Below are 16,746 nucleotides of genomic sequence, written 5' to 3'. Positions count from 1 at the left end.
GCAAGCACACTGGTCTCCTGTCTTCAGATTCAGACTCAGGCTAGAACTCTCCTGAGTCTCTAGCTTGTAGATGGCAGACCTTGGGACTCCCAGCCCCCATAGTTGAGTGAGCCAATTCCTTATAATAAATCTCTATCGAGTTGGTTCTCTTTCTCTGGAGAACCCCAACTAATCAACATCCCATCAGCCAGAAGTCGTTAAAAGGGCATCCCAGCTGTGAGGAAAACTGCAAATGGAGGCTCTATTCTGGGAGGTATCTCAGTCAGCTCAGCCTGTGTAACAAAACCATAGACTGGGGGCTCAAACAACAGACATCTATTTCTCATAGTACTGGAAACTGGAAGTCCGAGACCAAGGTGTCAGCACCTGAGGCCACTCTCCTTGGTGTGTAGACAGCTGTCTTCTCCCTGTGTCCTCACATGGTCTTCCCTTTGTGTGAGTCTGTGTCCTCATCTCCTCTTCTTATAAGGAAACCAGTCTTATTGGATTAGGGCCCACCCCAGTGACCTCATTTGACCTTAATCACCTCTTTAAAGACTCCATCTCCAAATACAGCCCTGTTCTGAGGTCCTGGGCATTAGGGCTCCATAATGTGAATTTGGGGGGATGCAATGCAACCCATATTAGAAGGCAGATGCCTAACTAGAAGCTCAGTCACCACAGAAGGGGATCCTAATGCATAAGCCTCTTGTTTCAGGAACTTAGGGGCCTGTGTGAACCACTGGGGTCCTATATGTTTTGTGAGCTTTCAATGGGGGTGACTTAGGATTTACTGTCATGTCCTCCCAACTGATGTCACTGGCCATCCCAGGCTAGGGGAGCCAACCTCTGTGTCATACACGTTCCTACCTCTAACACCAATTTCTTGATGTTTTGAACCACCATAACCATGATCTCATGCCTGAGCCCCGATACCCTAACAGGGTGTCCATCTCCCACCTATGACATAGTATCTAGTATGCCCAAGTCTGTTAACTCTCAGAGGTGGAACCCAACCACTAAACTTGGCACTTAATGCTCACCTAACTACTTAAAAAAAAAATCCTCTCAGTGCCTGTATGGCCACGAGGCTGGAGAGCTGAACTGGGGTGCAAAGCCATCGACCCTCGCCCCCCATCTTCTGTGCTCTGGAGCAGGCTGGTGGGTTGAGCCCAGGCCTCCCCACCCCTGCTTCACTGTCTGGTGGGGTCCTCGGGCTGTGTGGGGCCCACCCAGGTCTGTATAGGGGCAGGGCCAGGCCAGGGGAGCGGCTGGAGCAGGATCAGACAGAACGGCCTTGTCTCATTCTCATCCGTTTCCATGGCTGGAGCCAACTCGCCGGCTGCTCAGGGATATCGTGGAGGGCTTCAGGGAGGGGGGTGCCCAGAATGGGGGCAGCTTCCTTCTTCTGACTTTGGGAAGGGAGGAGGCCATGAGGAGAGAATAACAGGAAACAACCCCTGGCCTGGCAGCAGCTGGGAAACAGGGTCTGGGACCCCCACGTCTGCTGATTTTCCAGCTCTCAGATCCCCACCCCTCCCGACAGCTCCAGGGCCCATGGCCTCAGAGGGAGGAGATGCACATGGGATCCAGCACCAACCTATGCCCTGAGCTGGACCCAGGCCAATGAGTGGGGTTCCTTGGGAGCATCCTGAGACCAGTCCACAGTTCCCTCCACCTAGACCTGTAGGCATGAGAAGCTGCAGTGAGAGGACCTGAGAAGGAGCAGTAGCCAGGCCATGCCCACATGCAGGGGTCCCTGCTGTCAGGCTGGCCAGGCTGGTGCAGAGATCTGGGAAGCCTTCCTGGAGGAGGGAGCCTGAAGCAGTGCTGGTTGGCAGACTCTAGAATGCTGGGAAGTGCTGCCTGCTCTGTTCACAGAGGCAGCCACCAGCTGACTGTGGCTCTGGACATTTCAGTGTGGCCCATTCAGTAAGGAGCTAAAAGTTTCATTTGACTTCATTTGAGTTAATTTGCATTTAGACAGCCCCAGGCGGCAGCAGTGGCCCTGCTGGACCAAGTGGGCTGGGCTTGGCACTGGACTGGGAACGTCAGGTAAGGTTCCAGGTGGCCCTGGGTCAGCCTGCTGGCCCTTCCCACAGGCTGTGCTGGTGGGAAGCAGGTTTTCTGCTGGCCAAGGGATGGGCTGATGTGAGGCTTGAGGAATGCAACCCCCCCCCATGTTGTCCTCGAATGGTTTCCTCCCTGACCTCACAGGGCTGACAGGGAGGTGCTGGGTCACCCTAGGAACACAGGCCCAACAGAGGAAGACCTTTTCCATGAAAGGCCAGTGGAACTGCATTCCAGGCCTGGCTGCTCACAACCAGGAAGCCGACTGGGAGGGGACCAAGGGCCTGGAAAACCCTACGGAGTTCTGGTCAACCAGTTTATGTTAATGAGGTGACTTTTGAAAAGCCCCTAAGGATGGGGGCTGGTTGCCAGAACCAACCGTGTGATTAGAGGGTTAGAGCTTTCAGCCCGACCCCTTGACCTCTGGGGAGGAGTGATGGGCTGCAGGTTGAATCAACAGCCAATGGCCAATAATTTAATCAATCACATTTGGTAATGAAGCCTCTGTAAAATCCCAAAAGGACTGGGTTTGGAGAGCTTCTGGGTTGGGGAACACATGGAGATTTGGGGAGAGTGCAGTGTGCTCAGAGGGCATGGATGCTCTGTACCCCTTCCCACATACCTTGCTCTTTGCTCTCTTCCATCTGGCTGTTCCTGAGTTATATCCTTTTATAACAAATCAGTAATCTGGTAGGTAAAATGTTTCTCTGAGTTCTATGAGCCACTCTAATAAACTAATTGAACCCAAGGAGAGGGCTGTTGGAACCTCTGATCTATAGCTGGTTGGTCAGAAGCACAGGTGACAACCTGGACTTCGACTTGCATCTGAAGTGGGGAAGGGGAGAGTGTGAGTGTATGAGACAGTGTGTGTGGCAGTCTTATGGGATCTCATGCTATCAGGTAGATGGATTAAAAATTGAGTTAAATTTTAAGACACCTAGCTGGTGTCAGAGAATTGTGTGGTGTGGGGGACCCTCCCCCCCACATTTAGTGATAAGAAGTGAAGGGTAGTGTGAGAGTATAGGATACACAGGAGTGTCTGTTTTACAAAGGAACTGAAAGCAAAGTTGTACACCCATCTTCATAGCAGCATTATTCAAAACAGCCAATGGGTGGAAACAACACAAATGTCCACCAATGGGTGAATGGATAATTCAAATATGGTATACACATACAATTGAACATCATTCAGCCCTTAAAAAGGCTGACATATGCTACATCATGGTGGAACCTGGTAGACACAAGCCAGTCACAAAAGGACAAATACTGCATGACTCCACTTCTATGAGTTTCCCAGAGGAGTCAGGTTCATAGAGACAGAGTGGAATGGGGTTCCCAGGGACGGGGAAGGTAGATAGGGATCTGCGTTTGATGGGGATGGAGTTTCCGTATGGGAAGGTGAGAAAGTTCTGGATGATGGGGATGGCTGCAAAAGAGTGTGAACGCGCTTAATGTCCCTGAAATGTGCACCTAAAAATGGTTAAGATGGTAAAGTTTAGGTTATGAGCGGCTCACCACAGTAAAGCAAGCAGAAACTTCTCTGAGGCTCGAGGAGGAGGTCAACTGCAGGAGCAGAAGCCAGCTCAGGGTAGGTGGGCGGGGGACTGACAGCCCGAGGCCTCGCCCCCGCGCAAGGTCCGCCCACCCTCACCCTGGCCACTCACGCGAGCAGCGCTCGCCCGCCTCCAGGGATTGCTGTGGTACTAGCCCGCGCATGCTCGCGCACACTCCGCCTCCACGCACGCTTCGCCCGCCCGCCGTCAGGGGCTGTTTTGGGGCCCGCCTGCACCGCCTCCACCCACCCCCCCACCTCCGCCCCGCGCACGCTCCGCTCCCCCGCCTCCAAGGTGTTGTGGCGCGCGCCCGCCCGCTCGCGCCGCCGCCCGCGCCGCCCCTTCCCGCCGCCTCACTCCGCCCCAAGATGGCGGCCGCAGCGCTGCTCCGGGGTGCAGCTCCAGGGCGCGGCGGCCGGGCCTGGAGCTGGCGGCTGCGCGCTGCCCCGAGGCGTCGCCTGGGCCACAACTCCTGCTGTCAGCGTGGTGAGTCCGCGGGCAGCGCGGCGTGGGCCTGCTTCCTACTGGACGAGCGCGCCCTGGTGCGCGTGCGTGGGCCGGACTCTGCGCCCTTTCTCCTGGGTCTGCTGACCAATGAGCTGCCGCTTCCAGGTCCTGCGGCCGGCGAGGCTTCAACTTCGGCGCGTTCGGGCTACGCCCACTTTCTTAACGTCCAGGGACGCACCCTCTATGACGTCATTCTCTACGGGTGAGAGCGGGTTGGGGCACAGGCTCCGGGGGACCGGCGTAGGGGAGGGGGTATCACCCAGGGGAAGGGCACCCAGGAGCGGGCATGAGAAGGCTTGGAGGATGGGCTTCCATGGAGAGCTCTCAGGGGAGGGGTAGGCACCGGGGAGGGGCGGACAGGGGGCGGAACTAAGGACACCCAGAGGCAGGGCACCTAGGGGAGGGCTACCAATGTCCCAGGACGGACATCCAGGAGAGGACATGCAGGACAGGGCATCCAGGGGAAGGGACACCTGGGAACCTGTGCATGGGGGGGCCGAGGTGGGCCTCCAGGGGAGGACACCTGAGGATGGGAGGCGCGCCCAGGGTAGGGAACTTGGGGACCCGCACACAGGGTGGGCTGGGGATGGGCACCTGGGGGAGGGCACCGGGGCAGGGCAGCCATAGGTGAGCTGGAGCCTGCACCCAGGGATGGGCCAGTGACACTCACCAATGGGAGGGCCTGGGCGTCCCTGCGCCTGGCCTCTGATCCTGCTCAGACCCACTGCACGGAGAAGGGGTCCTGGCACCTGGAGCCACACCGCAGGGAGCAGTCTCTGCGCGACTGGCTTGTGCTACTACTTCCTGAGTTCTCCAGTGTACACACATTTCTGTCCAAAGTCTCTCCGTATTCAGTGATTATTAGCGTTTGGTGTTTTACATCAGTCAGTGCTGATTTTATCATGACTTTCTGTGATGGTCACCAGGACAAGTCAAGTCAGTGGCCTTTAGAGCTATAGAGCTTTTGGTTTTCACTTGCTTAGCTTTCTCAGACTTTCTCAGAGGTTCTTCTAGAACCTCTCATGCAGTTGCAGGTCGTTGCTCTGCCTGAAACTGCCCTGGAAACTCCAGTGTCCCTCTTCTATTGTGGGTTCTTGTCTGCCTCTTCCTCAGTGCCTACCTGCTGGAGGAGTATGTTCTTTAGTGCCTTGTTGAGAGGTAGGATACTTCAGGTGGACCTTTGACTCCTTCAAATGGTTTTACCTGATAGCTTGGCCGGGCATAAAATTCTAGGCTGAAAATCGTCCCTGAAAACATTGAAGCCACAACTGGCATTGCTGTCAAGAAGCCTGGTGCCTTTTTATTTTTAAGCCTTTGTGTGTGACTGCTTTTTCTTTGGACACTCTTCGGGGCTCTTTTTCATCCTGATGTCTTGAAGTGTTACGACGATGTGTTGTATTTTGGGTCTTCTTTCACGTCATGTTTCTGGGCACTTGGTGGGCTGTATGACTCTGGAACAGGACTCAGTAAAGTATGACCCTTGGGCAGATCCAGCTCACTCTCTGTTTTCATAAGTAAAGTTTGGTTGGAATGCTGCATGCCCATTTGTTTGTATACTGTGTGGCTACTTTCATTTTCCAATGGCAAAAGTATAATTAGTAATATAATAATGTGGTAGAGACCGTGTGGCCGCAAACCTAAATTATTTACAGTCTGGTTCTTTACAGAAAAGGTTTGTTGTCATTATCTGTTTTATGTAATTATTACCTTCCCAGTAGTTGCTTTAATCTCTTTTAGAAACTGCGTTCTTTGATTATCTTAAACCCTCTGTGTCAGTAATTTTCAGTTAATCTATCAGTGTTGTAATGATGTTGTTTTGGTCCCCACATTTTCTTCCTTGAGTCTCCAGTCTGCCTTTACATCTTTATGCCTTTGCATTCTTGTTATAATGAATTTTATATCCTCGTAAGTCACTCTACAGTGTAAAATTTTTTTGTTTCTAGGGTTTTTTTTCTCTTCATACTTTTCCTCAGGTCTGAAGCGTTTTTGCTTAGCTGCTGGGCCAGCAGTTCTTGTCACCAAGCATGTATGTGGTGGCTCTCTCCACACATTGTGGATGCCGCGATTTGTCCTATAGAGGAGTTTGTTTTTCTCTCTCTTGTTAATTCCTGAGAATGGGGTATCGCAGTGCCACTTGCTGTCTGTGTGCTAAGGGCATTGCGGTGCACTGTGATGACGCCCCATGACCCCAGGTGCTCTTCTGAGATTCCAACTCAAAGTCCTTTGTGGGGAGTGCTGCCCCGAGGGATGGAGTGGGGTCTTCATTCCATCAGAAAGAGACAGCCTGAGTTAGTGGCCCCACTTCTCCTGAGCAGTTAGAGGAGAGAAGATATGAGAACACTCCCTCAGATGGCTGCTCTTGGGCCTGGGGGCTTGGTAAACAATGTCCAGATTTTGCTCTCCCAGTTCTGCTCAGGGGCATGGGGTGCCAAGCCTGCTGGCCTTCCACCCCGTCGCTATGCCTTTGTTCTGGTCTGATGCCTGCTGTTAGTTCATGGGATGTGGTCCTTCCCCTCCTGGTTGCTCTTGGCCCTTTACCTACATCTGATCTCACTGAGGTCTGCTTTCTGGGGAGAGGGACACACTGGCAACTGGCTGTCCCGCCTGGGAGCCTGGGACCTTCCTGTTTTCTTTGTGCTTGCTCTCTGCCTGGTGTTTTCTCTGCACCGTCTCTCTGGAATTTTTCTTTTTTTTTTCTGGCCAACTGCGCAGCTTGCGGGACTTCAGTTCCCAGACCGGGGATCGAACTCAGGCCACGGCAGTGAAAGCCTGGAATCCTAACCACTAGACCACCAGGGAACTCCCTGGAATTTTTCATTTAAACTGTCATGCTTCTAGTTTCCCATCCTTGAGTTGTTCCTTCCTCAGTGCACCCTGGTCCGGATGTAGAAGCATCTCTCAGACAAAGCTTTAGCTTTTTGTTTTTGTCTTTTTAAAATAGATCTTTATTGGAGTACAGTTGCTTCACAATACTGTGTTAGTTTATGTTGTACAACAAAGTGAATCAGCCATATGCATACATATGTCCCCATATCCCCTCCCTCTTGAGTCTCCCTCCCACCCTCCCTATCCCACCCCTCTAGGTCATTGCAAAGCACCGAGCTGATCTCCCTGTGCTGTGCTGCTGCTTCCCTCTAGCTAACTATTTTACATTCGGTAGTGTATATATGTCGATGCTACTCTACTTCGCCCCAGCTTCCCCCTCCCCGCTCTGTGTTCTCAAGTCCATTCTCTATGTCTGTGTCTTTATTCCTGCCCTGCCACTAGGTTCATCAGTTCCATTTTCTTTGATTCCATATATATGTGTTAGCATACGGTATTTTTCTGTTTCTGACTTCACTCTGTATGACAGACTCTAGGTCCATCCACCTCACTACAGATAACTCAATTTCGTTTCTTTTTATGGCTGAGTAATATTCCATTGTATGTATGTGCCACATCTTCTTTATCCGTTCATCTGTCAGTGAACATTTAGGTTGTTTCCATGTCCTGGCTATTGTAAGTAGTGCTGCAATGAACATTGTGGTATATGTCTCTTTTTGAATTATGGTTTTCTCAGGGTATATGCCCAGTAGTGGGATTGCTGGGTCAAACGGTAGTTCTATTTTTAGTTTTTTACAGAACCTCCAACCATTCTCCATAGCAGTTGTATCAATTTACATTCCTACCAACAAGCTTTTTGTTTTTAGAGTAGACTTTATAGGGAGTTCCCTGTTGGCCTAGTGGTTAGGATTCTAAACTTTCACTGACGTGGCCTGGGTTCAATCTCTAGTCAGGGAACTGAGATCCTGCAAGCCATGTGGTGTGGCCAAAAAAATAAAGAAAAAAGAAAAGGTAGACTTTTTAGACGAATTTTAGGTTCATAGCAAAATTTAGGGGAATGTACAGAGACTTCTTATATACTCTCTGCCCCCACGCATGCATAGTCTCCCCCGTTATCAACCTCTTCCTCCAAAGTAGTATGTTATTTACAATCGACGAGCCTGCATTAACACCAAAATTACTCAGAGTCCTTAATTCACATTAGGGTTCACTGCTGGTGCTGGACAAATTGGACAAATGTATAATAATGTGTATGTACTATTATAATATATATGGTAGTTTCACTACCCCTAAATATCCTCTGTGCTCTACCTATTCAACCCTCCCTTCCTCCTAACTCCTCACAAAGGATCTTTTTGGATCTGGAACTGTCTCCATAGTTTCACTTTTTCCAGAACGTCACGTAGTTGGAATCATAGAGTATGCAGCCTTTTCAGATTGACTTCTTTCACTTAATAATATACATTTGTGTCCTCCATGTCTTTTCAGGGCTTGATAGCTCATTTTAGTGTTGAATAATAGTCCATTGTTTGGATGTACCAGTTTATGTATCCATCTACTGAAAGACTTCAGCAGTTGCTTCCATATTGTTGCAATTATGAATAAAGGTGCTATAAACATCTGTGTACAGGTTTCTGTGTGGCGGTTAGTTTTCATCTCCTTTTAGGTAAATACCAGGGAGTGTGATTGCTGGATTGTAAGGTAAGAATATGTGTAGTTTTGTAGGAAACCACCAAAATATCTTCCAAAGTAGCTGTACGATTTTGCATTCCCACCAGCAATGAATGAAGACTTTCCGTTGCTCCATAACCTCACCAGCATTTGGTGGTGTCAGTGTTCTGGATTTTGATCATTCTAATAGGTGTGTAATGGTAGCTTGTTGTTTTTTTAATTTGCTTTTCCCCGATGACATATGACGTGGAGCATCGTTTCATACGCTGTTTGCCACCTATCTTTGGGGAGGTGTTTGTTGAGGTCTTTGGCCCATTTTTAATCAGGTTGTTTCCTTATTTGAGTTGTAAGTGCTTTTGTATATTTTGAGTGACAGTCCTTTGTCAGATGTGACTTTTCAAACCTTTTCTCCCAGTCTGTGGCTTGACTCCTCACCCTCTCAGCTGAGGCTTTGTGGTTTTTTTTTTTTTTTTTTTTTTTTTGCGATACGCAGGCCTCTCACTGTTGTGGCCTCTCCCGTTGCAGAGCACAGGTTCCGGACGCGCAGGCTTGGCGGCCATGGCTCACGGGCCCAGCCGCTCCGCGGCATGTGGGGTCTTCCCGGACCGGGGCACGAACCCGTGTCCCCTGCAACGGCAGGCGGACTCTCAACCACTGCGCCACCAGGGAAGCCCGAGGCTTTGTGTTTTGAAAGTCTTTCCTCATTCTGACCATGTGTTTGTTTCCTGGGCCTCTGTCTTCATGATGGAGGCCTTAAGTGCTGGCTGCAGAGGAGATGCTCCAGGTTCTGGTCCTGGGCTGCTCTGGCTTTTGTGGGACACACTGAAGTCTCTGTCTACGGGTTTCTGGGGGGTGTCTCTGGGGGCCATCCCACCGGGGTTGCCTGGTGAGGATTCGGATGGTCCACTGCTCCCTTGTTTCTCTCCATGCCTGGTTCCCCTTGTGCTCATCTCAGCTGGCTCCATGCTGAGTCTGGTCTCGGCAGGTTCCTGGTATGTGTGTACCCAGCAGAGGGAAGGTGGGCAGTGGGGCTAGTGCATCTCTGCCCAGGACCTCATGGTTCCTATGGCAACCCCACTGAGCCTCCATTTAACCCACATCTCTTCTGCCCTCCTGCTGTGGCCATGCTCTGTGGGCCCCTGGATTGTCCGCTTCCTGCCTTGTGGGGAGCGTGTAGGGCTCCATATACTCAGTCCCCCATGGGCACGCTGTAGGCTGTTCCCTTAGGCGACTTGGAGTATGCCAGCCTGACAGGGTCCTCCGTGTACAGTCCTGCAGCAGTCCAAGGCCCCTGGTGAGTACCGCCACTCCTTGACAGGCATTTGGGTCTGGTCTCTGTGCACCTGTGTGTCCCTTACCTGCTAGCCCCCTTGGGCCCCATGCCTGCCCATGCCTCATGACCTGGTACCTGCAGTGCCCCTGAGGGGATCTGTTTATGTGTGAAGACCCTGGCCCTGGGCAGAGCTGGGTCCAGGGCTGCACTCGAGGCGTGAGGTCTCTGTGTTTATGGGGGTGGTGGGTACCGGGGTGTCAGGTACTGTGCAGGGCATTGGGCTGCTGGAGGAGGGCACTCTGGGTGTTCTGGATGAGGAGTTAGGTGGGCTTGACCCTCCCTTTTTGGGTTTTCACACAGCCTGCGTCCTGGGCAGGAGGGTGGGTGAGGATGGACACCTGGGATTGCACTGCCACCACATGCCATATCCAGGTCCTGCCCGCCAGGCCGTCTGGGGAGGCTGCAGGTGCCCCTCGACCTTCCTTTTCCTGCTGCTGCGGTTGTGCCGCTAGGAGGGGCTTCCAGGCTTAGCAAATAAAATTGTGGGTTGCCCAGCTAAATTTCAAACAGACACGGGTGACTTTTTAGGAGGTGACCTGTGCAGTGTTTGGGAAATACATATACTAAAGACATTACACTGTTTTCTGAAGTTGAAATTTGACTGGACATCCTGTGTTTTATCTGGCGGCTCTACTCAGGGGCACTTGGTGATGTCTGGGGATATTTGTGGTTGTCATTCAGGCATGGATGCTCCTTGCATCTAGTGGCCTGGGCCCAGGGGTGCTCTCAGCGCTCAGCAGTGCCCAGGATGGCCCCACAGAGAGTGCTCCAGCCCACACATTGGCCATGCCAGCCAAGAAAGCTGCCCTGAGCATAGGCTCACCCTACTTCACCCCTTCTTCTGACCTGTCCCCTGTTACTCAACTGCAGCAGGGGCAGCAGACAGTCTGATTTGGAGTGGTGGGGAGCAGGGGTGCATTGCAGCTTTGTTGATCCTCAGGGGCTGAATGGCACATGGCCATTTGCACAGGTAGCTCAGAAAGTGTCTGAGCCCAGAACCTGGCCCTGCCCCACCCAATTTGTCTTGAACCCCGTGGAACATCGGCCCCATGAGTGAGATGGGGGCATCAGCCTGGGGCCTGTCTACCCCGGCATCCTGGTGGTCCCTTCACCAGCCCTTCTCAGGGCCCTCCCCATGCTGGGCCTCCTCCCTCCTTGGGTATGGCTTTACCCTCATTTCTCCCTCTTCCCTCCAAGGTTTACTCTCCCCTACAACCTCACATTCTGTCCACCCATGCCCAATTCCTCCCCTTGCCAGTATTTCATACTGTTTCTGTCTGCTTCCTTTATCGGAGATTAAAAAAATAAAAATGTATGTAAATTGATACAGCCACTGTGGAGAACAGTATGGAGGTTCCTTAAAAAACTACAAATAGAACTACCATATGACCCAGCAATCCCACTACTTGGCATATACCCTGAGAAAACCATAATTCAAAAAGAGTCACGTACCAAAATGTTCATTGCAGCTCTATTTACAATAGCCCGGAGATGGAAACAACCTAAGTGCCCATCATCGGATGAATGGATAAAGAAGATGTGGCACATATATACAATGGAATATTACTCAGCCATAAAAAGAAACGAAATTGAGCTATTTGTAATGAGGTGGATAGACCTAGAGTCTGTCATACAGAGTGAAGTAAGTCCGAAAGACACATACTGTATGCTAACACATATATATGGAATTTAAGAAAAAAATGTCATGAAGAACCTAGGGGTAAGACACAAATAAAGACACAGACCTACTAGAGAATGGACTTGAGGATATGGGGAGGCGGAAGGGTAAGCTGTGACAGAGCGAGAGAGTGGCATGGACATATATACACTACCAAACGTAAGGTAGATAGCTAGGGGGAAGCAGCTGCATAGCACAGGGAGATCAGCTCGGTGCTTTGTGACCGCCTGGAGGGGTGGGATAGGGAGGGTGGGAGGGAGGGAGACGCAAGAGGGAAGAGATATGGGAACATATGTATATGTATAACTGATTCACTTTGTTATAAAGCAGAAACTCACACACCGTTGTAAAGCAATTATACTCCAATAAAGATGTAAAAAAATAAATAAATAAATAAAAAATAAAAATGTACCTGCACATGGTTAAAAAACCTAATAACATTAAAAGGCTTTTGATGAAAATTGACCGACTGCTGTCTTCCTTCTCACCGGCATGGACCAATCTTCTCCAGAGGCAGCTCCTTTTTCTTCTTTCTTTTTAACTTTTTATTTCGAAATAATTATAGATTTACAGTAAGCCACAAAAAAAATGAACAGGGATGTCCCATATACCCTTCACCCAGTTCCTGCAGTAGCATCATCTTGCCTCCTATAGTCCAGGGTCACAATTGGGACGGACATGGGCCAGCCACAGGGCACCCTCAGGTTCTCCCAGATTTCCACATGCTCTCATGCATGCAGCTCTGATTTGATCACACATGTAGACCTGTGTAACCTCGATCAAGACAGAGCTGCTCCATTACCATCAAGCTCCCTTCCGCCCTCTGTGGGCATACTGCCCTTCTCATCCCCTTATCCCCGAGCATAAAGATGCTCGCTCTCCATGTTTATGATCATGTCATTTCAGGAATATCGTACAAACAGAGTCTTCTGAGATTGGATTTCACTCACCTTCATGCCCTTTGGCTTCATCAGTAGTCTGTTCCTTTTCCCTGCTGAGTAGTATTCCATTGAGGGAATGGACCACAGTTTGTTTAACCATTCACCAACTGAAGAATATTTTGGTTTCGTTTCTTGGCTGTTAAGAATAAAACTGCCTCTAACGTTCATGCACAGGTTTTATGTGAACACCTGGGGTGTTTTCTGGGATAAATACCCAGGAGTACAATGGCTGGGTTGTGTGGTAGCTGCATGTTTAGTTTTATAAAGGACTGCAAACCATTTTCCAGAATGTCTGTTCCATTTACGTTGCCACCAGCAAGGCTGAATGATCCAGCTTCTCTGCATCCTCACTGCCTTGGATGTTCTTATTTCTGATAGTTGTGCCGTGGTATCTCATCGTGGTTTTAATTTGCCTTTGTTTCATGATAAGTGACTTTGAACTTCTTTCCTTGTGGTTATCTGAGGCAGCGCCTTTGAACTCTTCTGTTTTTCTCTGTCATTTTAATTCCATCCGTAAATGATCCTTTTTCTGCCCCTCAGCTGATCTCATTTTTGACCTTTGAGGACTGTTTGGAAGGTGAGGTGCTAACCTGACTTGCTGCTACAGCCTGCTGTGTTCCACATGGTTGTCCCTGTCCTTATTGGACCCGTGGCTGATAGTTATATGCATGGACATGGCAGGGTTTGTGCTGTAAGGTGAACCCACCAAGCAAGCCTCTGTAGCTCTTTCCTCGGGGGGGGGGGGGTGACTGGCTGCTCCAGGGCAGCAGTTAACCCTTTCCTGCCTGGGGAGGGGGTTGGGGGCACAGCTGATGGGTTCTGGAGGAGGGGTCTGGGGTACCAGCTGATGACCTTTCTGTCTTATACGTGCTCCTGGAAGGTCTTACCTGCTTCTGTGTCTCAGCTCCCACCCAGCTGTGGGTCCTTGCTCAAGCCACATCTATAACCAGGACTCCAGCCATGTACTCTGGGTCCTGGATGTCTCCACTTAGGGCCCCTCCACCATGTCTGATGGTGCACTGGTCTCTCCTCTGTGCTCATCTGTCTGTAAGGGCCCCATCATCCATCCGTCAATGACAACAGGATCTGGGGTCATTCCGGTGGATGTGGGCTGCCTGAAGTGAGGGTTAGGATGGTTCTGGAGCCCTGATCAGGTTGCGGAGCTCCCCTAGGGGAGGTGGGCGGTGGGCATGGGTAGGGTGTGGCTTCACCACGCATCTCACCTGTGTCAGCTGTCTGCTGTCCTCCCAGCTCTTCCTGCCTGCCCACATCCCTCCTGAAATCCATTGTGTGCCCTGCCTTAGGACCCTTGGCTTCTCAGTGGCTTCTCAGGGCTGGAGGAGACAAATCCTGGACTTCAGTGTGGCCGTCTGTGCCTTTCCGCCTCACCTTGCGCACCAGACACCACTGTGGTCCCAGGGCCCTGCTTCCCACCTGTTGGGCCAAGCCCTCTCCTCCACCTGCCAGACTGTTTCCTGGGGTTTCCTCCCTGGGCAGGGAGGGGTGGTGCCATGAGGTCTCCAGCACATGGCTGTGCTGTGCAGCTTTAATAGGTGGTCCAAGGTGCACTTGGGAGGCACAGCCACGTACGGCCGCGGCCTGACTCCATGCACTTTCCACGGTGTGCCGTGCCCGCCCCCATGCACCCTTTCCTCTCCCCGCAGGCTCCCTGAGGGCTCCCACGAGCAGCCCACTTTCCTCCTGGAGTGTGACAGCTCAGTGCTGGATGCGCTGCAGAGGCACCTGGTGCTGCACAAGATCCGGCGGAAGGTCACCGTGGAGCCATGCCCCGAGCTGCGGGTGTGGGCCGTGCTGCCCTGTGCCCCTGAGGAGGCCGGCAGGGCTGTGCTGCTTCAGGAGAAGGCCAAGTGCACCACCATCCTCACCCGTGATCCCCGGACTGCTCGCATGGGCTGGCGGCTCCTCTCCCAGGATGAGGGCTCAGCGCTGGTGCTCGGGGGCCGTCTTGGTGACCTCCAGGATTATCACCGACACCGGTACCAGCAAGGTATGGACATGGGGTTGGACCTGGGGAAGGGTCGGGGGTAGAGGAGTGGTGCTGGATGGGGGCGGGGGAAGGACAGGGTGGGATGGGAAGGGACCGGAGGGGTGTGACACAGAGCCCTGGGGAAACTGTGTGGTGAGCCCAGGCACTGGGAGGAGCCAGGGGAGAGAGCAGAGATCCGGGGTCAGGGATAGGGTTGACTTCATTAGTGGGTGGTATTGAGGGCCAGACCAAGGTGCTCACCCAGGGACCAGAGCGGGGGGCTGGAGTAGGGCCCTGGAGGATGGAGAGGGACAAGAAGGGGTTCTAGGAGGGACCCAGAGGATTGTGGCGGGTCAGGTGGTGGGACTCCTACAGGTCAGTACCCCCGGCCACTCTTGATTGAGCCCCCAGCTCTGGAGGACACCTTAGTCTCACCAAGCCTCTCCCTACCTCTACAGGCGTTCCCGAGGGTGTCCATGACCTGCCCCCAGGAGTAGCCCTACCGCTGGAGTCTAACCTGGCCTTCATGAATGGCGTCAGCTTCACCAAAGGCTGCTACATTGGCCAGGAGCTGACGGCTCGCACCCACCACATGGGTGTCATCCGAAAGCGCCTCTTCCCAGTACAGCTCTCAGGCCCCCTCCCTGTGGGCAGCATTGCCCCTGGCACCTCTGTGCTCACCAAGTCGGGGCAGGCAGCCGGCAAGTACAGGGCAGGCCTGGGGGACGTGGGTCTGGCTCTGTTGCGGTCCGAGAAAATCAAGGGTCCTCTCCACATCAGAAGCTCTGAGAGTGGCCTTGTGGCCCTAACTGCATCTGTGCCAGACTGGTGGCCCACATCCACTAAGTAGTCCTGGATGTCCCTGCAGTCCTGTACAAGGCCTCTGTTTATCTGCTGCACCCTGTAGGCCAGCCCCCACTTCCTAGGGTGGCCCAGCTGAAAGAATACCCCCTTGGAGGGTCCCCAAGTATACGTGGGCCTCCCAGAGCTGCAGGCATGGTGGGGCATGCTGCTGCAGCCCAGGTGTTCCCAGCCCATCATGCTTCCTGTGGAGGGTCCTGTGCTGAGGCTGGCTGTCCTCTCGTGGTGGCTTTGTGGCTGGAGCATCAGGAGCCCTCCTGAGGACTGAGGGTGGGTAGAAGTGAGTCCTGCGCCTGCCTCTGTGCTGAGCAGAGGCCCAGCTTCCCCCAGGCCCTGGATGAGATTCCGAACCATATAGATCTAGAGGTAGTTCATCCATCAGCCAAGGGCAGGATGCCTCGGGGCTGTCCGCACCCCTCTGATCCTGCTTGGTCAGGCCTGGAAAGGAGGCTTCTTAGTGTCTGGGGTGGCTGAAGGGGCAAGTGGGCTCTGGGAATGGTCTTACCATGTTGGCTTGGGGGCATGTCTCAGGGTGGGAATCTCTTGGGGCCAGGTGGAGTGGCGGTGTCTGTGAGTGGAGGCACATGCACTGCTCACACCCACCTGAGCCCTCCAAGGTGTATCTCTGTGCTCAGGGGTGCCAGCTAGGGGAGCCCCAATACCGTTTTATGCCAGGGTAGCACATCTCCACAGCTTCGGCCCCACAATGGCATTGGCAGCCCCCTCTCCCCACCATAGCCCTCATGAGCTCAGGGGAGGAGTGGCTGCCCTGGGACGACAGTGCCCAGGGTGCAGAGAGGAGTTTCTGCTTGGCTTACTTGCTGCTGTTTTCTGATGTAGTCATGTCTTCACAGTAAGGGGATGACTTACTTCCCCACTTTAAACCACTGACCTCCATTTTCCCACTGCAGTGTGAATCTCGTGGTTACTGGGTGTCCTACCTGATGCCTCAGAGTGGCTATTAAAGTGTGACGCACAACTGCCCCATGTGGAACTCTGGTTTTTTTTTTTCCCCCCTTAACTTCATTTATTTATTTATTTAAAATTTTTATTGTAGTATAGTTGATTTGCAATGTTGTGTTAGTTTCTGCTATACAGCAATCAGTTATACATACATCCACCCTTTTTGAGATTCTTTTTCCATCTAGGTCATTACATAGTATTGAGGAGAGCTCCCTGTGCTATACAGTAGGTCCTTATTATCTGTTTTATATATAGTAGTGTGTATATGTCAATCCCAATCTCCCAATTTATCTCTCCCCCACGCCTCCCCACTTCCCACCCTGGTAACCATAAGTTTGTTTTCTACATCTGTGACTCTATTTCTGTTTTGTAAATAAGTT

The 16,746-nt window shown here is 52.0% G+C and overlaps 1 protein-coding gene across 3 annotated transcripts in view; it reads left to right on the top strand.

The window, feature by feature from the left end:
- Positions 1 to 3,934: 3,934 nt before the first annotated feature.
- IBA57 (iron-sulfur cluster assembly factor IBA57) overlaps positions 3,935 to 16,746 on the top strand; it is a 69,915-nt gene continuing 57,103 nt past the window's right edge. The window contains exons 1-4 of one of the 3 annotated variants that reach the window (XM_067732500.1): positions 3,935 to 4,088; positions 4,215 to 4,311; positions 14,220 to 14,563; positions 15,001 to 15,243. In XM_067732500.1, coding sequence (XP_067588601.1) covers positions 3,971 to 4,088; positions 4,215 to 4,311; positions 14,220 to 14,563; positions 15,001 to 15,243 — 802 coding nt within the window. In that variant the 5' untranslated portion in view covers positions 3,935 to 3,970. Of the gene's footprint in view, positions 4,312 to 14,219; positions 14,564 to 15,000; positions 16,389 to 16,746 lie in introns of those variants that run through there. The other 2 variants (XM_067732497.1, XM_067732499.1) reach the window with 2 other exon arrangements.

The sequence above is a fragment of the Pseudorca crassidens genome, chromosome 3 (assembly GCF_039906515.1).
Source record: "Pseudorca crassidens isolate mPseCra1 chromosome 3, mPseCra1.hap1, whole genome shotgun sequence".
Taxonomy (NCBI): Eukaryota; Metazoa; Chordata; class Mammalia; order Artiodactyla; family Delphinidae; genus Pseudorca; species Pseudorca crassidens.
This window is presented reverse-complemented; position numbering and strand designations above follow the sequence as displayed.